Genomic DNA, 25222 nt, shown 5'->3' on the forward strand with positions numbered 1-25222 from the left:
AGCGTTGTGTAGAAGAGAGGAGCGTTGTGTAGAAGAGAGGAGCGCTGAGAGGAGCGCTGTGTAGAAGAGAGGAGCGCTGTGTAGAAGAGAGGAGCGCTGTGTAGAAGAGAGGAGCGCTGTGTAGAAGAGAGGAGCGCTGTGTAGAAGAGAAGAGTGCTGTGTAGAAGAGAAGAGTGCTGTGTAGAAGAGAGGAGTGCTGTGTAGAAGAGGAGCGCTGTGTAGAAGAGAAGAGTGCTGTGTAGAAGAGGAGCGTTGTGTAGAAGAGAGGAGCGCTGTGTAGAAGAGAAGAGTGCTGTGTAGAAGAGGAGCGCTGTGTAGAAGAGAGGAGCGCTGTGTAGAAGAGAGGAGCGCTGTGTAGAAGAGAGGAGTGCTGTGTAGAAGAGAGGAGTGCTGTGTAGAAGAGAGGAGCGCTGTGTAGAAGAGAGGAGTGCTGTGTAGAAAAAGAGTGCTGTGTAGAAGAGGAGCGCTGTGTAGAAGAGAGGAGCGCTGTGTAGTAGAGGAGCGCTGTGTAGAAGAGGAGCGCTGTGTAGAAGAGAGGAGCGCTGTGTAGTAGAGGAGCGCTGTGTAGAAGAGGAGCGCTGTGTAGAAGAGAGGAGCGCTGTGTAGAAGAGAGGAGCGCTGTGTAGAAGAGAGGAGCGCTGTGTAGAAGAGAGGAGCGCTGTGTAGTAGAGGAGCGCTGTGTAGAAGAGGAGCGCTGTGTAGGAGAGAGGAGCGCTGTGTAGAAGAGAGGAGCGCTGTGTAGAAGAGAGGAGCGCTGTGTAGAAGAGAGGAGCGCTGTGTAGAAGAGAGGAGCGCTGTGTAGAAGAGAGGAGCGCTGTGTAGAAGAGAGGAGCGCTGTGTAGAAGAGAGGAGCGCTGTGTAGAAGAGAGGAGTGCTGTGTAGAAGTAAACTAAATGTATTTGTTTAAGCTACAGGAGAACTTAAGGAGAACTGTGGCTTATTTTAATACTGTAATACTGTATTTTACCTACATGTAAATATTTGAGTAAAGTGGTCATTCCAAACCTGTATAAAGATGTGAACAACAGTGTAGCAATTAAGTAAGCTACATTAAACAATATTAAAAGAAGAATGTAACTGTTGTGTTAAGTCTATATAATATAAACACTAATATTTTAATAGTGAAAGTTTGAGTTCTCCTTGTATACTTTTCATATTTAAACTACAGTTTTTATTGTAACTGAAACTTACCTAAAAAAATTTAATCAGGCTTTGTGAATCGGAATTGAATCGATCTGGAAAATCAGTGAGTATACCCACCCCTAATTATATAAATATGACAGTAAAGGGTGCAGTAGTTAACTGGCCATCCTCTTGAGGGTTCTATTCATTCCTGGCATCCTATTACATTCCTGGCATCTCAATGCTTGTGCCAGTTCTCATCACATCTCTATTGACCATGTCATGTAGTTTAAAAGCGAGATAAACAGTTTTAGAGAATTGTATGATTGCAGCTTACCTCTATTACCCAGAGTACTTACAATGATGCAGACTTCAACTAGAGTAAATAACACCCAGCCAACTTTTTTGCCCTTAAATTCTTGCTTATGTCTGCTAGAGTGAATAACATTTAGGTACATTTTTTTTGGATTCAAAACTTTACCTAAATGTTATTCACTCTAGCAGACATAAGCAAGAATTTAAGGGCAAAAGTTGGCTGGGTGTCATTAAAATCAAGCTATTAGATGGGCAGAGCTAATCATATTGCAACCAGCCAGCAGAGGCTTTAGACCTGTGATGACTTCACTTTTGCGAGAGTTAGCGCTGTGCATGCTTCTATATACAGTCACTGGCTGGAACCAGTAATGGAGTTTAGTATGATTCACACGTCACTAATCGTCTAAAGGAAAATGTCACCTGTTCTCTCTTTCTCTCTCTCTCTCTCTCTCTCTCTCTTTCTGACAGTACAAACGTGCTTTACGTGCCTGGTTGAACAGAAACCTAAAGCAGCAAAAATGGACAAACAAAATGTCAGTGTGATAAGGATGTGGAGCATCCTTCTGCTGCTTATTTGAATGGTTTTGGAGTGCTGATAGCACTCTCTCTTTCAACTTCCCCACCCCCCCCACACTAACCTCTTCTGCTCTGCCTCTTTGCTCTCCTCCCGCCTCCTGTGTGGGGGCAGTATGCAGATGAGCGCTAGCCTTTTTTTTTAGGCCTTGACAATGAGGGGGCTATAAAGAGCTCTGCAGCTAAGGAAGGCCAGCCTGGATGAGAGAGAGGACGTTTTTTTAATGTCCCTGTCTCCATAACGACCTTTTCCTTTTGTTCGGCGCTCCATGAAAAGCATCCTCTTATCACAAAGCGCCGCTGCCAACATGAAAATTCAAACAGCGTGGGGATGAGAACAAGCCGCCCGTGATTGCCGGACTTTGAATCTGTGCAAGCTGAAGTGCAGAGCAGGGCTGTGGAGGAACAGACAATGTACAAACCCATTCAGTATAAATTGGAGATGTTTTCTATTAAAAACCCCCTTCTTTATAATCCCAATCAATTTCCTACATTATAAATAAATACTGAAGTCATATACTATGAGTGCCGCCTACCTGATAGGTCCAGTCTGTCTTAAAATATTCAGAAAAATTTTCCACTTAGTGAACACAAAGTATTTAAAGCATTCTTATAAAAGTTGAGAATATTCACAGTGAATAGGGATGGGACACAATATTGATATTATATGTGTTCATTTTTACTAAATGATCTATATGCTGTGTCAAATGTCAATATTTTTACTCTAAACTTCCTAAGACTCGCCCCCAGTTCGACTTACTAAAGTTACTGCTTCATTACTCCACATTGTGGCACTACATAAATGAATAGGATAAACCTGCAATGAAGAATTTTGATGGTGAAATTCTGTACAAATATTATCAATAAATCCATAATTCCTGGTAATTGTTTTTGAGTGTGGTTATGATGAACACTGTTACCTTACAGTGCAATCTTATAACAAAAAGGGAGGAGCTAAAATCTTTAAAAACGTTTCATCTTTTCCTTTAAGTACAAACATGTCAATATGTTATTATTCAGTGTACTAGCCTGCCAAATGCCAGTGATTTTCAGATTTTAAATTTTCCTAAACTGAAATCCAAGGAGGTTATGTTTATACCGTGTTTAATATAAAAGCTGCATGTAAGGTTGAAGGGATTACTAGTCATAAAAGTAAATAAATAAATACAAATAAAAATTTGGAAATTGAATGCAAAAAAACAATAGCTTGCACGTCACTTTAATTGGTCCACTTTGTTAAAAAAAATAAGTTTTTATTTGAGAACTAAAAATTGTAATTGAAATCGCTCATATATTTGAAGAATATATGACCCAGTCCTACTTTGTTTATAATATTGCAGTAGATCACAAATACTGAATCTTATGTGCAGTATAATGACGTTTATCGTATCATGATACGTTCTTGCCAGTACACATCCCTGTAGTATATAGCCCTTGTAGTACACAAATTTTCCAGTATTAGTGTGTAATACACAGTTGAGTTTGATGTTTTCTGTAAGAGTTTGATGTTTGCTGTAAGAGGAATGTGAGGGTAACCACAGAAAAACAGTTTGTCATGTATTAAATATCACTGTCATTTCCAGTTGATGTTGCATCAGTCTCAAATATTGTGAAATTTGATTGTCTTTTCTCAGCTGTCAAATTTCATGCATGTATTTAAATGAGTGTTTGTGTGCGTTTTTGTGTAATGAATCTGGAGGGGAGGGAGGCAAGGAGTGTGTGATTGAATTAGGCATATGGAGAGAAAGGGCAGCAATGACATCAGTTAATGTTTCACACCAGACTCAGATCAGACACCCGAACCAATACACTAACTCCTCCTGCTGGCTCCCGGCCTTCAGCTTGAAGCTGGATGGCTGGTCTGTTTCCTCACACCACAGTGGGTCATTTAGTACAATAATGGCTGTGGATGAAATGTTTAGAAAAAGGTTTAAATGATTAAAGATTGGAAGGTTTAAGCGAGTGGTATAGACCACTCCTGCATTCTGCACACCACTTAGTACCAGTAGAAGGTTCACATAACATAAATTCAATACACCACATTTTATCAGCATGTTTATTACCATGACCCATATTTCACCAAAAATACAGTATGTTGGATGTTTACTAGGCTTGGGCGATAAAGTAAATTCAACATTGTCATATCGTCATCAAAATTATTGTGATAACTGATGTTATTGTTGTAAACAAAGAAGACCATGTGGCCATATGAGGCAGTGATCCTTTTGCAGCTGAACAACAAAGAATAACAGTAAGTCCTAATACAGGAGAAAACTGGTATAATAATAATAATAATAATAATAATACGTTATAATACATCTATTAGGAAATATTTACCCTTCTTTTGCAAAAACAGAGAGGTGCTATTATTTAAACATATCTTTCCAAATGAGCTCCTTTAAAATATAGTGGAGAAATGCGACTCATCAACTGCACTGATGGTTTCACGCTTGAGGGGAATGATCTTTCGTTTTAATGGCTGTTTGAGGTGAAGGAGAAAGATGTTATATTTCCATTATTTTAGAAACTACACAACTTTTGTTTTAATTATTTGTTTTCAATAAAGTTTATTTATATCCAAACACAAGTCCTCTAATTATCTCTTTGTTACTTTACTATCCTGTGATTATGACATTATAGCTTTATATAACCACGGACAAACTCCAAAAGTCTTTTGTTCCACGGACAAACTCCGAAAGTCTTTTGTTCCACGGACAAACTCCAAAAGTCTTTTGTTCCACGGACAAACTCCGAAAGTCTTTTGTTCCACGGACAAACTCCAAAAGTCTTTTGTTCCACGGACAAACTCCGAAAGTCTTTTGTTCCACGGACAAACTCCAAAAGTCTTTTGTTCCACGGACAAACTCTGAAAGTCTTTTGTTCCAAGGACAAACTCCGAAAGTCTTTTGTTCCACGGACAAACTCCGAAAGTCTTTTGTTCCACGGACAAACTCCGAAAGTCCTTTGTTCCACGGACAAACTCCGAAAGTCGTTTGTTCCAAGGACAAACTCCGAAAGTCTTTTGTTCCATAGACAAACTCCGAAAGTCTTTTGTTCGGCGTAACAAACAGACAGACTCCGAAAGTCTTTTGTTCCACGGACAAACCCCGAAAGTCTTTTGTTCCACTGAAACACTGCGAAAGTCTTTTGTTCCACTGACACACTGCGAAAGTCTTTTGTTCCACTGACACACTGCGAAAGTCTTTTGTTCCACGGACAAACTACGAAAGTCTCTTGTTCCACTGACACACTGCGAAAGTCTTTTGTTCCACGGACAAACTCCGAAAGTCTTTTGTTCCACGGACAAACTCCGAAAGTCTTTTGTTCCACGGACAAACTCCGAAAGTCTTTTGTTCCACGGACAAACTCTGAAAGTCTTTTGTTCCAATGACTAACTCCGAAAGTCTTTTGTTCCTCAGACAAACTCCAAAAGTCTTTTGTTCCGCAGAACAAACAGACAGACTCCGAAAGTCTTTTGTTCCATGGACAAACTCCGAAAGTCTTTTGTTCCACGGACAAACTCCAAAAGTCTTTTGTTACACGGACAAACTCAGAAAGTCTTTTGTTCCACTGACACACTGCGAAAGTCTTTTGTTCCACGGACAAACTCCGAAAGTCTCTTGTTCCACTGACACACTGCGAAAGTCTTTTGTTCCACAGACAAACTCCGAAAGTCTTTTGTTCCATGGACAAACTCCGAAAGTCTTTTGTTCCACGGACAAACTCCGAAAGTCGTTTGTTCCAAGGACAAACTCCGAAAGTCGTTTGTTCCAAGGACAAACTCCGAAAGTCTTTTGTTCCATAGACAAACTCCGAAAGTCTTTTGTTCGGCGGAACAAACAGACAGACTCCGAAAGTCTTTTGTTCCACGGACAAACCCCGAAAGTCTTTTGTTCCACTGAAACACTGCGAAAGTCTTTTGTTCCACTGACACACTGCGAAAGTCTTTTGTTCCACGGACAAACTCCGAAAGTCTCTTGTTCCACTGACACACTGCGAAAGTCTTTTGTTCCACAGACAAACTCCGAAAGTCTTTTGTTCCACGGACAAACTCCGAAAGTCTTTTGTTCCACGGACAAACTCCAAAAGTCGTTTGTTCCAAGGACAAACTCCGAAAGTCGTTTGTTCCAAGGACAAACTCCGAAAGTCTTTTGTTCGGCGGAACAAACAGACAGACTCCGAAAGTCTTTTGTTCCACGGACAAACCCCGAAAGTCTTTTGTTCCACTGAAACACTGCGAAAGTCTTTTGTTCCACTGACACACTGCGAAAGTCTTTTGTTCCACTGACACACTGCGAAAGTCTTTTGTTCCACGGACAAACTCCGAAAGTCTCTTGTTCCACTGACACACTGCGAAAGTCTTTTGTTCCACGGACAAACTCCGAAAGTCTCTTGTTCCACGGACAAACTCCGAAAGTCTCTTGTTCCACTGACACACTGCGAAAGTCTTTTGTTCCACGGACAAACTCCGAAAGTCTTTTGTTCCACGGACAAACTCCGAAAGTCTTTTGTTCCACGGACAAACTCTGAAAGTCTTTTGTTCCACGGACAAACTCTGAAAGTCTTTTGTTCCAATGACTAACTCCGAAAGTCTTTTGTTCCACAGACAAACTCCAAAAGTCTTTTGTTCCGCAGAACAAACAGACAGACTCCGAAAGTCTTTTGTTCCATGGACAAACTCCGAAAGTCTTTTGTTCCACGGACAAACTCCGAAAGTCTTTTGTTACACGGACAAACTCAAAGTCTTTTGTTCCACTGACACACTGCGAAAGTCTTTTGTTCCACGGACAAACTCCGAAAGTCTCTTGTTCCACTGACACACTGCGAAAGTCTTTTGTTCCACAGACAAACTCCGAAAGTCTTTTGTTCCACGGACACACTGCGAAAGTCTTTTGTTCCACGGACAAACTCCGAAAGTCTTTTGTTCCACGGACAAACTCCGAAAGTCTTTTGTTCCACGGACAAACTCCGAAAGTCGTTTGTTCCAAGGACAAACTCCAAAAGTCGTTTGTTCCAAGGACAAACTCCGAAAGTCTTTTGTTCCATAGACAAACTCCGAAAGTCTTTTGTTCGGCGGAACAAACAGACAGACTCCGAAAGTCTTTTGTTCCACGGACAAACCCCGAAAGTCTTTTGTTCCACTGAAACACTGCGAAAGTCTTTTGTTCCACTGACACACTGCGAAAGTCTTTTTTTCCACTGACACACTGCGAAAGTCTTTTGTCCCACGGACAAATTCCGAAAGTCTTTTGTTACACAGACAGACTCCGAAAGTCTTTTGTTCCAAGGACAAACTCCGAAAGTCTTTTGTTCCATAGACAAACTCCGAAAGTCTTTTGTTCGGCGGAACAAACAGACAGACTCCGAAAGTCTTTTGTTCCACGGACAAACCCCGAAAGTCTTTTGTTCCACTGAAACACTGCGAAAGTCTTTTGTTCCACTGACACACTGCGAAAGTCTTTTGTCCCACGGACAAATTCCGAAAGTCTTTTGTTACACAGACAGACTCCGAAAGTCTTTTGTTCCACGGACAGACTCCGGAAATCTTTTGTTCCACAAACAGACTCCGAAAGTCTTTTGTTCCATGGACAGACTCCGAAAGTCTTTTGTTCCACGGTCTTTTGTTCCATTGTTATAATTTGCACTGCTACATTATTTTATAACTGTGTACTGGCACATCCTGTACAACTGACATCATTCATCTTTTCAATATGCACAGCAACTGATGTGTGTTGTGTTTTACTGTGTTAACTGCACTACCTCCATTAAAGACACTGAAAAGACTCTACTTTTATACTTTATTTTATTATTTTTATTGTATTTTTTTGTTGGTACCTACCTACCTACCAGCCAGCCAGCGGCCTTCCTGCCTACCTTTCTTCTTGCCTGCCTACCTTCCTGCCTAATAAGATAAACAATAGCATTCAAAAATAGAATTCGAGAATTCTTGATTTTTCCCAGACTGACTGATCTTAATTTTTCCAATTATTTTTTCTTTACTTAGTTGAGTAGTTATTTTCATAATATGGATTAGAACATTACTCAAACAGGTCACTGTATACCAACTCTACCTCTTCACAACCTTACAACTGATGCTCTCAAACACTTTAAGAGACAAGAAATTTAAGTATTGAACTCTAATTACTTGGACACAGCTATTAACTAAAAGCCATTCCAGGTGACTACATAATTTAAAAATAATAAAAAAAACAAAATTTTATGTGTTTCTAAAGTTTTGACCGGTACTTCATACATAATCATTTATATTGAACAGTCAGCCTTTAGATTATATATCTTGAATGTTACAACAAATCAGACACATTAGGAAAGATTTATTAAATATAAAATATTTTTTTAAACAATATTTTCTGTTATATTAATGTTGTACAATATTTTCAAGACAAAATCAGTGCCATGTCAAGCCTAGCTGTGTTTATTTATTTATTAAAATATTTGAAAAGACCAGTTTAAAAATGGTTAATAAACCAGTTTAATTAAGTTATTACTTAATTTATCCTTAGTAAAGGTCACAGGTCAAGAACGGTGTGTTATGTGTTTGTGCATGCATGCATGTATGATGAATCTGTGGTGGATTCACCCACACATTCCTTCTTGTTTGTATTTTTCTTTTTTTTAATCAGCTATTGGTCTTCTGTTTTAAATATATACATTATTAGCCTGTTTATTGGGGGCTATTTTGGTTAATTTTTTGGGTTTAGTATTAGTAGACATCAGGGTGCGTGTGTGCGTGTGTGCGTGTGTGCGTGTGTGTGTGTGTGTGTGCGCACATCCTGCGGCGACTGCTACCCTATACCCAAACACTAATCTCTTTGACATGTGCCAGATGATTAAATTACTGACCAACGAGACCACTGAGAGAGATAGAGAGAGAGGGGAGGGGAGGGGAGGGGAGGGGAGGGGTTAAAGTAAAGTGAGTGACACAGAGACACTTACCCTATAACATCCGTAGATGTACATGGTTTTTATGCCGTATTACTTAATACTTGCTAACTACACAGTCAAATTACAACATTATAATCACCTGTTTCTTTGTTCCTCCTATGTTGTGCTTTTGTTTCTCTGTATACTTTATTATCCTTCTTTTAGTCTGTTCTTTAGTGGTCTTGACCCCACAGAACCTCCACAGAGCAGCTGTTATTTGTATGGTGGGTCATTATTCTTACCACTGCAGTGTTACTGTACTGACATGGTGGTGGTGGTGTATTATGTGTTAGTGTGTGTAGCATGCAGTAGCTACAGCAGTGCTGCTGAAGTTTTTAAACACATTGGTATTATTGCTGGACTTTTACTGTGTTTTCACACATACCTTGTTTAGTCTGGACATTTGGACTTTTCATTTTGGACCAAAGGACCAAATTTGGGTCTGACCAAAAGTGGTCTCTGTTTAAATCAACTAAACCATGTTTTATTGTGGTATTAATACATGCTTCTAGGTTGTTTAGAATTTTAGACCAATTACTGGATGTTGTGTCTGGGTAAAGTCAACAATTAAGCTGTGCGAAAAGCTGACACCCCTTTACATGCATATTCATCATGCAGCAGTATGACCACAAATGCATATGACTGCTGTATCTACTGAAACTATAGATTAACCCTGATCTATAAACAAAAATAAAATCAGAGGAGAATCATTATGCTCATAATACTGTGTGACACTTTGTTAAAAAATAAAATGTTAACATTTAGGTAATGCTTCATTACCAATCACATCTTGATAAATGTAATCAACAGTATGTGTGTGTGTGTGTGTGTGTGTGTGTGTGTGTGTGTGTGTACCTGCGATCGATCTTAAACTTGTTAGGGTGTGTCTCTTCAGCACAGACCTTAGATAAACCTGGCTAATAACTGAATGAATGAACACATTTGGTGGCAGAGCAGCAGGGCAGAGCCTGTTCAGAGTCTGAGGAAAGGCTGAGTCTTAACACTACACTTCAATGGTCAGGACCCCACAGGGCCTCCACAGCGCAAGTATTATTTGGGTATTGGAACATTCTCAGCACTGCAGTGACACTGGTGGTGTATGAGGTGTTAGTCTGTGTTGTGCTGATAGGAGCCGATCAGACACAGCAGTGCTGCTGGGTTACTATATTTACTGTCACCTCCAACCTGCAGAAGCTGCTCCACCTTGTAAATGTAAAATCAGAGACTGAGTCTTCATCAGTGCCCACTTGACGCTGCCCATAAGACGCTGCCTTGGTGGTCTATTTTTAAACCAGCAGTGACACTGAGGTGTTTAAAACTCCAGCAGCACTGCTGTGTCTAAACTACTCGTACCAGCAGAACACACACTAACACCTTCTACACCACCTCCATGTCAGTGACACTGTAGTGTTGAGAATAATGACCCACCATCTAAATAATAGCTGCTCTGTGGTGGTCTCGGTCATTAAAGAACAGCGTAAATAGAGGATGATAAAGTGTGCACATAAACAGAAGATATAAAGTCTGTAATTATAGAACTACTAGACCTACAACGTGAAATGTAATAGATGTTCTGTGTGCATGTGTGCGTGCGTTCTTGCTTGTGTCGCTGGCAGTGACAGTGATGGTAGAATGGAATGTGTGTAGCTGTGGTCATTGCTGATGGAGTTGAAATCTGTGGCCGCTCTCTCTGATGATGTTTGCGGTGGGTATCAGATGATTGGCAATTATTTGTGTTAGACTTCATCAGATGTGTTGTATGGAAATTATCTGAAACATCAGTTCAGCTTTCGCAGCTATTCTCACACACACCATGTGGGAACAGGTACACTGTATGTCCAAATGGTTTGTGGGCACTGATATGGCCCTAAAATAAAATCAAAATGTTTCACAAGAGTGAGATTCTTTGTGATATGAAACAAAACACAAAAAATATTTTATTGTATGTATAATTTATTTCAAGTGTAAACTTCTGCATCAAAATATTTGTTTTATGTAGTAAACATTTCCAAAATTTAGAAAAAAACAAATCTGTAATCTTTTGTCTCTTTTATAAAAAATCTTAACTTACCAAATCTTTGATTTTTTATTTAAAAATCTGTGTAATAATATAAATAATGTAATGTATCAAATTTATGACAAAATCTAACTGCAAACAAAAAATGCAAACTAGCTACTTTCAGTTGCACCCATTGTTGACACAGATGAGCAAATGCACAGCACAATGTTTTCTATTCACTTTAGACAAGTACTGCCAATAGAATAGAACTCTGTTACATTAGGATCAACATCCTGATCTATCAGGATGAGGAGGAACAAATGAGTGTGTTGAGTGGGTGGGTGAATACACACGAAGCAACAGGTGTACACACAACACAACTGTTCTCTTCACACAATGGACTCAATAGGAACCTGTCAGCATGCAATCCGTAGGTGGACACTCAGGTGCGTAGAAAATGTTCACCTGTGTGTGTGTGTGGAAAATATTTGTTTGTGTGCATACAGGCTTTGTGTGCGTATGTATAGATGGAAATTTTACGTCACGCTTGGGAATGTCCACAGCTGGATAAGAGGGGTTATCTTGTGAGTAAGAATGCACCAAAACAAAATACCAAACCGAATACTGAACCTAGAATCCCAAACACAAGCCTTTTACTTATTCATTTTACCACAATTTGTACATGGATCCAGCCTAAATATATGTTTGTCTTTCTTTTAAAAAATCAATTAGAGATCTTAATGTTTAAATATTTCATCAGCCCACCTATCCTAGTGATGATTGCTCACACTTTTTTTTTTGGCTGAACACCTATGACAACATTAAACATTTCTTAATCCACAGTATAAAATGTGTACAGAGAATATGTCATAGAAGACTAATATTACGACCCATAGCATTACTAATACACATGTTAACGCGACTGCCCTTATTTACACCGCATTACAAATTATTATACAAATTGGATTTAAGTGTCATAAAGATTATTTTTTTTGTATCTCAATTAAACTCATTGATGGTATTGTGTCTCAGGGCTCTTTGGAGCACTGAAATTAATCTCAGACACCTGTAATAATTAGTTTGCCAGGTGAGCCCAATTAAAGGAAAATTACTTAAGAAGTATGTTCCACATTATTAGACAGGCAACAGGTTTCAAGCAACATGGGAAAGAGAAAGGATCTCTCTGCTGCCGAAAAGCATCAAATAGTGCAATGCCTTGGACAAGGTATGAAAACACAAGATATTACGTGATCATCGTACTGTGAGGAGATTTGTGGCTGATTCAGAGCACAGATGGGTTTGTGCAGATAATGGCAAAATGAGGAAGGTTTCTGTCAGGCAAGTTCATCGGATTAAGAAAGCAGCTGCTAAAATGCCATTGCAAACAGGTATTTGAAGCTGCTGGTGTCTCTGCAGTCCCATGAACCTCAAGGTGTAGAATCCTTCAAAGGCCTGCTGTGGTGCACAAACCTACTATTCACCCCTAACCAGAGCTCACAAGCAGAAAAGGCTGCAGTGACCCAGACATACATAAAGACTCATTTTCTTGTTTCTGTTTTGTTTACTGATGATTGTCCTGCAAACCTCAGCAAAGTATATAGAGTTTCTGACTGACCACCTTCTTTCATGTTACAAAAATAAGAACCATGTCTTCTGGAGCAAAATCATCTTCATGCAGGATAATGCACCATATCATGCTGCAGAGAATACCTCTGTATTATTGGCTGCTATGGGCATTAAAAGAGAGAAACTAATGGTGTGACCACCATTTTTCCCTGACCTTAACCCTATAGAGAATCTTTAGAGTATCATCAAGCAAAAGATATATGAGTGGGGAGGCAGTTCACATCAAAACAGCAGCTCTGGGAGGCTATTCTGACATCATGTAAAGAAATTCAAGCAGAAACTCTCCAAAAACTCAAGTTCAATCGATACAAGAATTGATGGCTCCGAGTGGACCAGTGGTCTAAAGTGCTGCCACTATGAGCGGGAGTTCGCAGGTTTAAACCCCCACTTATGCAGCTTTGCCATCAAGCTGCTGGCACTCAGAGGGAGCAAAGTTGGCCCTGCTGGGTGGGTAGATGGCGCACTCTCCCCAAATCACTAAAGGGTGATGTCTGCAGCACAGGGAGTCTGTGAGCTGATGTATCAGCAGCAGCTCGGAAAGAAGCGGTGGCTGACTTCACATGTGTCAGAGGGAGCATGTGTTAGTCTTCACCCTCCTGGTGTGTTGGGGCATCACTAGTGATAGGGGGAGAATCAAATGTTTTAAACCTGCTGTGCATAACAATTTGGAACAGTGCATTTTTTTTTTTTTTTTTTAAGGAATATACTGTTATTATCGGGAGATTTGTTCAGTAAAATTCGATTTATTAATGGGTAATGGCTTTTATTATACTGACTGTCATTTCCATCAACCAAAAATATAATTTGCATAATTTTTGAAATGCGGTGTATATATGTACATGAAGCTAGCCCAGCCAGGCATGGTGTGTGCGCGTGCGTGCGTGTGAGGGAGAGATATAAAGAAAGGGGATATTAATGCTTCAGAAGGGAGAAAAACTGAAGACAGATAAGAAACAATGATGTGTGGTTTTATTAGCACACTGAGGAGTGTGTGTTTGTGTGTGTGTGTTTTGGGTCTTCACACTGGTCACACAATCTGATTGACGTTTGTCTGATTGCTGTTGTGCTGCAGAAAAAACTAACAGAAAGAGAGAGGGCAAGACAGAACGAGAGAAAGAAACAGAGAGCCAGCAAGATATATACAAATAGATACAAAGAAAAAAAAGGAGAGAGATGGAGATTGAGACAGACTAAGAAAAATAGACCAAGAAAGCAAGTGAAAGAGACCAAGAAGAGAGTGAGAGTGATAGTAAAAGAGACAAGGAGAAAGAAGAGCAAGAGAAAGAAAAAGATAAAAACAAATAGAAAAATATAGCTGCAAGCGGCAATTGACATTCCAAGCACGGCCATATAGTTTAGCAAGTCTAAAAATTATTTTGAAAATAGACCTTATGGTTCAGAAGATATGGATCTAAATGTTGTGACTCGCCATCACAGGAATTTCCCAACTCATTACCCACTAGCGAATAGCATCGCCTAGTGGTTAGCATCGCCTAGTGGTTAGCAGCGCCTAGTGGTTAGCATTGGCTAGCGGTTAGCATTGGCTAGCGGTTAGCATCGGCTAGCGGTTAGCATTGGCTAGCAGTCCACATTGGCTAGCGGTTAGCATTTAGCATTAACTATTACTTTAGTGCAGATGTGTCCAAACTTTTTTGTTGAAGGAGAAATATATTTGAAGTCACAGGCCACAGACTCTGTAAAAAAAAAACAAATAATGAAATATACCACTTTAAATAATACATTTTCCAGATTACTTTCATTTCCATTTTACTTGACTTACTATCTTTATCTTTGACAGTGTTGTGTAAACGAAGATGTTTCAAATTGATGTTGCATTTTAAATTAAACCCCTTAATTACGGCAATCTTTAGACTCTTTTGCCCTTTTTCTGCGCTACAACTGAGCACTCTCGCCCCTTTTAGACTCTTTGGCCTGTTTTTCTGCGCTACAACTGAGCACTCTCTTCTCTTTTAGACTCTGGCCCGTTTTTCTGCGCTACAACTTCACCCTCTCCACTTTTAGACTCTTTGGCCCGTTTTCTGCGCTACAACTGAGCACTTGCTCCGTTTTTAGACTCTTTGCCACGTTTTTTTGCGCTACAACTTCACCCTCTCCGCTTTTAGACTCTTTGGCCCTCTTTTCTGCGCTACAACTGAGCACTCTCGCCCCTTTTAGACTCTTTGGCCTGTTTTTCTGCGCTACAACTGAGCACTCTCTTCTCTTTTAGACTCTGGCCCGTTTTTTTGCGCTACAACTTCACCCTCTCCGCTTTTAGACTCTTTGGCCCTCTTTTCTGCGCTACAACTGAGCACTCTCTCCGCTTTTAGACTCTTTGGCCCGTTTGTCTGCGCTACAACTTTACCTTCGACTCTTTTAGACTCTTTGGCCCGTTTTTCTGCGCTACAACTGAGCACTCTCTCCGCTTTTAGACTCTTTGGCCCGTTTTTCTGCGCGACAAATTCACCCTCTCTGCTTTTAGACTCTTTGGCCCGTTTTTCTGCACTACAACTGAGCACTCTCTCCGCTTTTAGACTCTTTGGCCCGTTTTTCTGCGATACAACTTTACCCTCTCCACTTTTAGACTCTTTGACCCGTTTTTCTGTGCAACAACTGAGCACCCTCTCCGCTTTTAGACTCTTTGGCCCGTTTTTCTGCGATACATCTTTACCCTCTCCACTTTTAGACTCTTTTACCCGTTTTTCTCTTTGGCACTACAACTGAGCACTCTCTCCGCTTTTAGACTCTTTGGCCCGTTTGGCCCGTGCACTCTCTCACACTGGTCACTGAAAGTTGTAACATGGCTCCTCATGGCAAAGAACTGTCTGAGGATTTTAAAATACAAATTGTTGCACTACATAAAGATGGTCAAGTCTTCAAGAAGCTGCAGCCCAGTGGCCAAGACCATGTAGCTTTTTAAAAGAGCATGGTCCACTTAGAAAAGACTTCACATTGGTCGTCCAAAGAAGCTGAGTGCACGTGCTTAGCATCACATCCAAATGCCGTCTTTGAAAGGTGCTGGAGTGCTGTCAGCATCGCTGCAGAGATTAAAGAGGTGGAGGATCAGCCTGTCAGTTCTCAGACCATCAAATTGGTTTGTATGGCTCTCACCCCAAAAGGCAGCCTCTTCTGAAGTCTGTGCACAAGAGAGCCCGCAAACAGTTTGCAGAAGACATGTCAACGAATGATCTGATGAGAACGAGAACTATTTGTTTGGTTAAGATGGGAGTTACATTTTATTTCATTGAGGGACACATGAACTCCAATATGTGCTGTAAAATACTGAAGCAGAGCCTGATCCCCTCCCTTGCTTTATTTTAGAGGCTGAGGGTAAATGTGATGGACTGGCCAGGCATGTCTCCAGACCTAAAGCCAATAGAATACCTTTGGGGCATACTCAAGCGGAAGGTGGAGGAGCTCAAAGTCATTATTAGCCAGTGGAACCTGTGAAGCTCTGGTAAACGCCATGCCCAGGAGAGTTAAGGCAGTTCTGGAAAATAATGGTGGCCATACAAAGTATTGACACTTCAGGAATTTTCACTAAAAGGTGTATCACTTTTGTTGCTGGTGGTTTAGACATTAATGGCTGTATATTGAGTTATTTTAAGGGAAGAATAAATTTACACGGCTGTGTAAGCTGCACACCGACTACTATTGTGTCAAAGTGTCATTTTGTCATTGTTGTATATGTGTGTGTATGTACATATATATATATATGAGAGAGAGAGACCGAGAAAAAAAGAAGTGTAAAAGAGTTGGACAGAGACAGAGAGAGGTGAGGTGAAACAAAAATTGAAGTATGGATGATATTGTCACGAACCAGCAGGAGCTGTGTCAACATCCGTTTACCTGCTCCAAGCAAACACACACACACACACAGTGATATGTAATTACCCTGTAGCTGCTGCTCTGTCTGCAAAATCACTTGTAATTGCTGCACTGTCACAGTTTTGTTTTTATGATAAGAAAATCTCTCAAATCATTTCTGCTCCAAAAGCAGTGAATTACAGTGTGTGTGTGTGAGTGTGAGCGTGCCTGCGTGTGTGTGTGCGTGGGTGCGTGTAGAGAAAATAAAGGGTGTTGCCATGGTCTGCTCATATACACTGCTTAAAAAAATAAAGTGAACATTTAAAAATAACACAATGTAACTCCAAGTCAACCACTCTTCTCTGAAATCAACTTGTCCAGTTAGTCAGTAATGGTGTGGGGAGGCATTTCTTTAGAGGGCCGTACCTCCATGTGCTCGCCAGAGGAACCCTGACTGCTGTTAGCTACTGGGATGAGATCCTCAGATCCATTGTGAGACCATATGCTGGTGCGGTTGGCCCTGGGTTCCTCCTGATGCAGGACAGTGCTAGACCTCATGTGATTTGAAGTGTGTTCCTGCAGTTCCTGCATGATGAAGGCATTGAAGCTATGGACTATCCTGCCCGTTCCCCAGACCTGAATCCAATCCAGCACATCTGGAACATCATGTCTCGTTCCATCCACCAACAACACACTGCACCACAGACTGTCCAGAAGTTTACTGATGCTTTAATCCAGGTCTGGGAGGAGATTCCTCAGGAGAACATCCACCTCCTCATCAGGAGCAGCCCAGGTGTTGTAGGGAGGTCATACAGACACGTGGAGCCACACACACTACTGAGCCTCATTTAAACTTGTCTTGAGGAATTTCCACTGAAGTTGGATCAGCCTGTCACTTGATTTTTCACTTTGATTTTGAGTATGATTCCAAATCCAGACCATCATGGGATAATTTTGATTTACATTAATCATTTTATGTTATTTTGTTCTTAGTGCATTTCACTATGTGATAAATAAAGATTTTTAACTGGAATACTTTATTTATTGAGATCTAGAATGTGTTGTTTTAGTGTTCCCTTTATTTTTTTGAGCAGTGTATTTCTCACATCGTCCTCTTGAGGTTTGGGTGGGTCATCTTCCCCTGTAGTTGAGTCTTCTACAAAACTTTTACAACACAGTATGAAAGGTATTTGTTTGAGATAAAAAATGATTTTAAACCTCAGGCATAACATCCTTTTTAACGTTACACTTTTTATTCAGGCACAGCAGCCACAAAATGTAAATGCATATGGAGATACAGCAACTGCCTCTGTAACAAGGCCACACCCCTCTGTACAGCCCGACTGAAGCAGCAGCTCTGGTTGTGCAGTCAGGTTGACCTGTTGAGTGGTGAATTAGCTGCTAAAACACTTCGCTTCAGGAACAAAGGCTGATGCTGTTGACTTTGATCCAGCAGAGGTGGTTGTTAAGAAACCTCACTGCTGAACAGGTCTTTTTTTTCTCCTAGGGCTGTCCTGATGAGAGCCAGTTTCATTATAGTGTTTAATGTTCTTTATGATGAAAGGAACCTTCCATCTTCCAAAAAGTTCCACTTTTTCACATCAGTCCAAAGAATATTTAAGTCCTGGGGATCATTAAGATGTTTTTGGAAAATGTGAGATGGCCCATTGTGTTCTTTTTTGTTCAGCAGCGTTTTTTTTTTTTTTTTTTTTTTTTTGCCTCGAATACCAGTTTCAACCAGTCTTTTTCTTATTATTGAATCATTAACACTGACCTTAAGTGAGGCATGTGAGACCTGCAGTTCTTTAAATGTTGTCATGGGTTCTTTTGTGACCTCCTGGATGAGTTGTTTGTGCCCTTTTGGAATAATTTAGGTCAGTTGGCCAATCCTGGGGAGGTTCACCAGTGTTCCATGTTTTCTCCATTAGTGAATAATAGCTCTCGCTGTGGTCGGCTGGAGTCCCAAAGACTTAGAAATTACTTTGTAACCTTTTCAAAACCAATAGAAGTCAGTGACTTTGTTTTTTGTTTTTGATTCTTTTCTGCTCACTGTATAATATTTTGCTTTTTGAGATCTTTTATGCTGCTTTATGTTGTCAGACAGGTTATATTTAAGGGCTTTCCTGATGTACAGGTCTGGTAGTAATCAGGCCTAGTTGTGGATAGTGAACTTGAAATGAGATTTCAAAAGGTTTGGTTAATCAAAGTTATATTTACTCAGGTTACATTTGACTGATGTTAAAGCTTGTCTGGGTGGCACGGTGGCGCAGTGGGTAGCACTTCCACCTCACAGCACGACAGCCTGGGATCGATTTCCGTCCGGGGCGACCCGAGTCTTTGTGCGCGGAGTTTGCACGTGCTCCCCGTGTCTGCGTGGGTTTCCTCCGGGTTCTCCGGTTTCCTCCCACAGTCCAAAGACGGCTTTTCTAATGAGATTACTGTGTCTGGAGTCTGACCGGTGGAGAGGAAATTAAGGCTCAAATGCTCATAAGTAGCCACATCCTAGCAGATGACTTTTTACAAACACTAAGTTGATGTCACTATTCTTGTCACCATTGATGCAACAAGCTGTATTCTGGTGAAAAAGAGCGGGACAAAGCTGTGTCCCACATCAAGGACATACAGTATTACAGCAATATAATACAATTCTTAGCATATGTAAGGTTTATAATTTATGACTGCACCATAAGAATAAGACTGGGCAAAAATGGCTTAAGGCTTGTCTTAATGTTGCCAGAAAAAATCTTGATTATCCCCAAGGGAAAATACTATAGACTGACAATTTTTTTATTTTTTAATTTTTTTCAAACTTTTATGATCAGTTAATACCAAGAACAGACAAATAGCCCCCTCTAACCAACTAAGTTAGTGTTAGCTTGTGGGGGAAAAAGCAACATGGCGTAACCTCTGAGGGTTGCCTAGACGTTTGGATAAAACTTCCCCTACCCCTGTCTCTGGAGTATCAACCTCTACTACAAAAGGCTGACTAGGATTGAGGTGCTTTAATATAGAAGCTGATATGGACACCTCCTTGAGTGACAGAAAGGCTTGTTTGACCTGACTAGAACCAACCAAAGTTCTGGTAGCTCCTTTCAGAAAAGCTGTGAGGGCCTGGATGAGGTCATCCATTGTGATACCTGGACTAATGATGTAACTAAGAAAAGTGATTGAAGAGAGATGAAACTCACATTTCTCTCCTTTAATATATAGTTGGTTTTCAAGCAGTCTAGTGAGTACCTGACAGACTTGACGAATGTGGTTATCAAGGGAATCTGAATAGATAAGGATGTCATCGATATAGGCTTTGACAAACTGCCCAATCATATCGCAAAGAACATCATTATTGAATGTCTGAAAGATTAAAGATGTATTGCTTAAATCAAAATGCAACACCATGTACTCATAGTGCCCTCTAATGGTAACACGTTTTAAAATTGGCCTGTTAAACCCTCATTTAAAAATTACTCCCATAATTTTAACATTAAAAATAAGATGGTCTCCCTCGTGGTGATAATTTACTGAGTGGATTGTGCTGTTTGAGATGTTGCTTCTTTAATCACGATATTCCTTCCACATAATTTGGTCAGATTGTTACTCACTTTGATTTTTTTAGTTTAGTTGACCTTAGATGATAACATTTTACAGCAAATGCTGTATACTACTTTTTGTATCTTGTTAACGACAGTTTTGAATAATTCAAGTTTTTGCAATTTATTCTCCAAGTATAATAATGGCGTGCAATGCCTTTAATATCTCCATTATCAGAAACGTATTACACCAGATGGCTATGAATACACTGCCTAATTCAGTATAGATTTATTAAATCAAATATCATTATATCATTAATATTGTAATAAACAAATTGTGGAGTGATACATGCAGCACGCAGAGTGTTGTTTGGCAAATGATCGTCTACAAAAAATAATATATAAAACTCAGAGAACTGCAGGTTTACTGGTGGGTTTGTAGAGTGAATAAAATGATGTATTGGCTAAATTTGTGTTTCATTTACTGCAACTGTAACTAAATAAGAAAGGAAATAAGAAAGGTTTCGAATGACTTTTTTATCGCCCTGTTCCTATGGGACTTGCTCTTGCTGTGTGTGTGTGTGTGTGTGTGTGTGAGAGTGTGTGTGTAGGAGAGAGAGAGAGAGACATTAAGTATTGTGTCAGCTCCTGCTGAAACACAGCTTGTATCTCAGTGGGATTTTTTTCGTGGTATAGGGATAAATAGGCATTAAATCAAGATGTAAGAAGTGGGATGAGGTTAAGCCCAGAGGGAGAAAGAGGAAAGCTTGCAGACTGGAATTGTAACAATGAATCTTCATTCCTGTTAAGCACTTTTTTGGGTTTGGGTGTCTTCAGAAAGCAAATAAAATGAAAATTACAGTGATATGAAAATGTTTGGGCACAATTTTTTATAATTTCCTTTATAAATTATTGGTTGCTCGGATCAACAATTTCATGTTTTTTCCTCCTCTTTGCATCTTCTCTAAGGAGTGACACACAAAACACAACTCTCAAATGACCTAAAACCAAAAACTGTTCAATATCATGGTTTAGGGGAAGAAAACAAAAAGCTCATATCTCAGAGACTTCAGCTGCAGTTTCCACTGTGAGGACCATAGAAAAAGAAGACCACTGGCACAGTTCTAGTAAAGGTCTGAAGTGGCAGAACAAGAAAAGTCTCAGATAATCAGAGGAGAAGGATGGTGAGAACAGTCATAGTCAACCCACAGAGCAGCTCCAAACACCTACATCATCATCCTGCTGCAGATAGAGTCACTGTGCATCGTTTAACTATTCAGTGCACTTTACACAAGGAGAGGCTGTATGGGAGAGTAATGAAGAAGAAGCCTTTTCTGAGCCACAAACAGAGTCGCTTGAGGTATGCTAAAACACATTTAAACAAGCCAGCTTAATTTTGCAATAAGGTGCTGTGGACTGATGAATCTAAAATTGAGTTATTTGGAGGGCGGTATGCATGAAAGAAAAACAACACAGCATTCCAAGCACTTGCTACCCACAGTATAATTTGGTGGTGGTTTCATCATGCTGTGGGGCTGTGTCAATATCAGCAGATTCCTGAGAACAATGTTCAGGAATCAGTGAGAAAGTTGAAGTTGCGTCGGGGCTGGATACTTCAACAAGACAACGACTCTAAACACTGATCACAATCTACTAAAACATTCATATAGAGAAACAAGTACAAAATTCTGGAATGATCTCAGACCCCAGACCTAAATATTATTGCAAATCTGTGGTGATATTTAAAGTGGGCTGTTCATGATCAGAAACCATTAAACCTGACTGAGCTGGAGATGTTTTGTAAAGAAGAATGAGCCAAAATACCTTCAACCAGAAGCCAGACTCTCATTGGAAGCTATAGGAAGAGTTTAGAGGCTGTTATTTATGCAAAAGGAGGATCTACTAAATATTGATGTAATTTTTCTGTTGGAATGCCTACATTTATGCACCTGCCTACTTTAGTTTGAAGAATTATTGTCACACTTTTTCATACCATACAACTGTAGCATAGGGGGTGCTATATAATGTTTTTATGGTCTACACACTCAGACTGACAGACTGTAATATACCGCAGGAAATATAGTTACACTATTTAATGCTCTATAAAGTTGACCCACACACTCACTTTGACAGATTGTAATACACTGTAGGAAACCTATGTGTTTATATGATCCACACAGTCATTCTGACAGACTGATAGACATGAAAAGACGCATAGGTTGTACACTATGATTCTCTAGTGTATAGTGTATATATAATATGGTATGGTATGTTTTTAATTTTGTCCTCCTGAAGGAACAATATTAGTTTTTTTAACATTTCATTTTCCATAATGTAGGTTGACCATGTTCAAAACCTTGCTTTAAATCTAGCTGTTGAGTTTGTTTGGCAGTTTTTGCATCTGTTGCATCCTGGTGACTCTGATAAGGTTCCTAAAGATTCTTTCTATCATTTGTCTGAGTCTGGCTGTACTTCTCGCCTGCTTGCCAGCATGCATAGATTGCCTGGTTCTTCATTCCCTGTTTAACTTGATCAGTGCCCTTCTCAAGATTATAACAAATGACAGCAACAAAATTACAGTCATCCATCTCCAAGCAGGCATCAGGCAAGTGTCTTTGTATGCACCTACCAAAAAAGAAAGAAGACACTAAAAGTGAGACTGAGAGAAAACCAAGGATTTTATGGCTTGTTATTAAATTTTTTCACTTTGTCTTATTTTACAGCTGGCTAACATGTAGACATTGCACAGTTTAGTAGTTTTTTTTTGTGTAGTAGATTTTGGCTTGTTAGTACAATTCTGCTTTGCTGAAGTCTCTCGTTCACATGCTAAAGTTTCTGAGCTTGAGTACAATTTTCTTATCCAACCTAACACCTGTTGATGTGGGACTTTTTAACCTGGAGCAGGCTGCAGGTGCATCGTGGGTTTTGTGACAGAAACACAGTGGAAGGTGCCAATGCCAAAGGCAGCTGTGGCACTAGGGGGGAAATTAGCTGTAATTGCAGAGCTCTTCCGTCTCCCGCTCTGTCTCCAGCTTTTACTGATGTAGAGTTTATTGTTTTATTACCATGAAAGCCCGTGGTGGTTGTGGCAGGAAAGACTGCTTTATGTCATGCGTGATGGCTGACTTGTAGCCTTCATAAAATGGATCCTCCCACTGTAATTATAATTCAGTATTTTCTATTCAAAAGAAAAGGCCCACCCACCCTCTTCTGTGGTCTATAGCTGCTGGAGCTGTCACGTGGGTGTACTGAGCTGTCCTAAAACAATAAAACATTGTCATCTCATACTCTTCAAAAGCATTTCTGTTAACGTATTGCTTCATTTTATCGTCAGATTAAGTCAAGAACAATGAATGCCTTCAGAGTATGCCATTAGTCTGGAAAACTCTTTTTCAAGTTCCAGCAGTTGTTGTCAGAATCCCATTTCTACATTTGGCTCATTACTTTGTTTGTTTTTTTCAGACTGAAGTTATTAAAGGCCCAAATGGAAGTGTGGGAATGACGTTTCGGCATGTTCCAGCCTCCGAAGGAGACGTGGTGCACGTGAGCATTGAGACGGTGACCCCCAACTCCCCTGCTGCCCAGGCTGACCTGCAGAAGGGGGATCGCCTCATTGCTATTGGAGGTTAGTGCCAGGGTACATCTTTTAAAAGGGGGGGTTCTTTGGTTGCGCCCGGTACTCGCCTGTATATGCGTGGTGCAGGGGTGTGCGTGTGCCTGAACTCCACATCTATAACTCATTCGGTCGGTATGTCCTGCTGGCAGCGTGGTGCGCCTGCTTGAAATTCAGAAATCCTTACAACCAAGCTGAAATGTTTTTACAATAAAGTAAAAAAAGAAACGTTTTCTCTATTCAGTATATCACAAATATTAACATATTGTTGCATTTCATATTTCTTACATTCGTTCTTTAATTTACATTTAAATATCCACTATAAAAACTTGCATCTTAGGAAGAACAAGAACAAGATTAATCTCAGTTAGAGCCAGACTATATGGGCCAAAAAAAATCTTCAATTTTTTTTTTAATCTGATTTTCGATTTAAATCGATAAAAATCAAACTAAAGATAATAAAGAAATGGTTAAAAACTAGTTCTTATTTATTTTGTTTTCACTTAAATGTCCCCTGTGTGGTTAAAGTGCAACCAGAAACAAGCAAAAAAAACATTGTAAACAGTGAGATCATCTAGTAACTTTTAGAAAGCTTTCTCCAACATAGTTTAGGTACTAACACAATGCACCCTCAAATAAAAAAATAAATAAATCCACCCTCAAAAAACAAATAGAAAGAAATAAAGTAGTGCCCTTTTTAATAAAACTTGCAAAATAGAAAACAATTACAATTTAATATGCTATTAAGTAAAGACTTTTCCCCATTGGGCTTGAATTGCAAAACAAAGCTTTTAAATAAGTGCCAGTGTTCTATAAAATGAGATGATCTTTTCTCATGAATATGCAAAAAATCATAAACTGTAGTGCATACAGAACCTGTTACACGGTTTAAAGATGTGTCAGGGACAGTTGCTTGTTTTACTTTGGATGGTGTGCTGGTGCTGCTGCGTTCATTCTGTTGGGAGCAGCACTTCTCCCACTCCGCTTCTGTTTAAGGTGTAGAGATAAATTTGTCGTGCTGCTTTGTTTAGAAGCAATCGGTTTAAACACACCTTACAGCGAGGACCTGTTTGGTCCACGTCCGACGCCCAAAACGAACCAACTCCAGATCACGGAGCTAGTTCCTGGGCACAAGCTCCGCCGTCATGTATTGTGTGTTGTGTGTGTGGGGTGCAGGAGGGAGGGAGAGAGGGAGGGAGAGAGGGGCGGGGTGCACGCGGAAGAGAGGGGCGGGGCTAAGCTCACTTTGAATTACAGGAGCCCGCTGGAGAGCGTCGGTGGTGAAAATTAAAACTAAGGAAAAATCGATTTCAAAAAATCACATCGTCCTTAACAGTAAAATTGATTAATCACCCAGCTCTAATCTCAGTTAATCATAGAATATTGTGATTGTGGTGCATCTGTATTAGCATAATTAGTTTAATATCATCATGTATTTTCAATTTATGACAATTTGTGTAGATCAAAAATAAGTGATTATCAGTTTATTTAAAAAAATGTAATCAATCAGAGGTTATTTAATTCACAAAATAGTGAAAACCAATGGGCCCATTTTTGGGGCCTGAGTATCTACTTTCACATGAGCCATTAACCATCATGGTTAGTGTTTTTAAAAATAGATATTTTAAGCTGAACAGAAGGACCCTCAAAGTAGGCAAAAATTGCAAATGTCATCACCACAAGAAAGATGCTGGGATCTTT

At 39.9% G+C, this 25222-nt stretch overlaps 1 protein-coding gene across 1 annotated transcript in view; it reads left to right on the forward strand.

The window, feature by feature from the left end:
• Positions 1-25222, forward strand: part of pdzd8 (PDZ domain containing 8) — a 73749-nt gene that overhangs the window by 43616 nt on the left and 4911 nt on the right. The window contains exon 3 of the mRNA XM_022672715.2: positions 23371-23533. Coding sequence (XP_022528436.2) covers positions 23371-23533 — 163 coding nt within the window. The remainder of the gene's footprint in view (positions 1-23370; positions 23534-25222) is intronic.

This window comes from Astyanax mexicanus, chromosome 14 (genome assembly GCF_023375975.1).
Source record: "Astyanax mexicanus isolate ESR-SI-001 chromosome 14, AstMex3_surface, whole genome shotgun sequence".
Lineage (NCBI taxonomy): Eukaryota > Metazoa > Chordata > Actinopteri > Characiformes > Acestrorhamphidae > Astyanax > Astyanax mexicanus.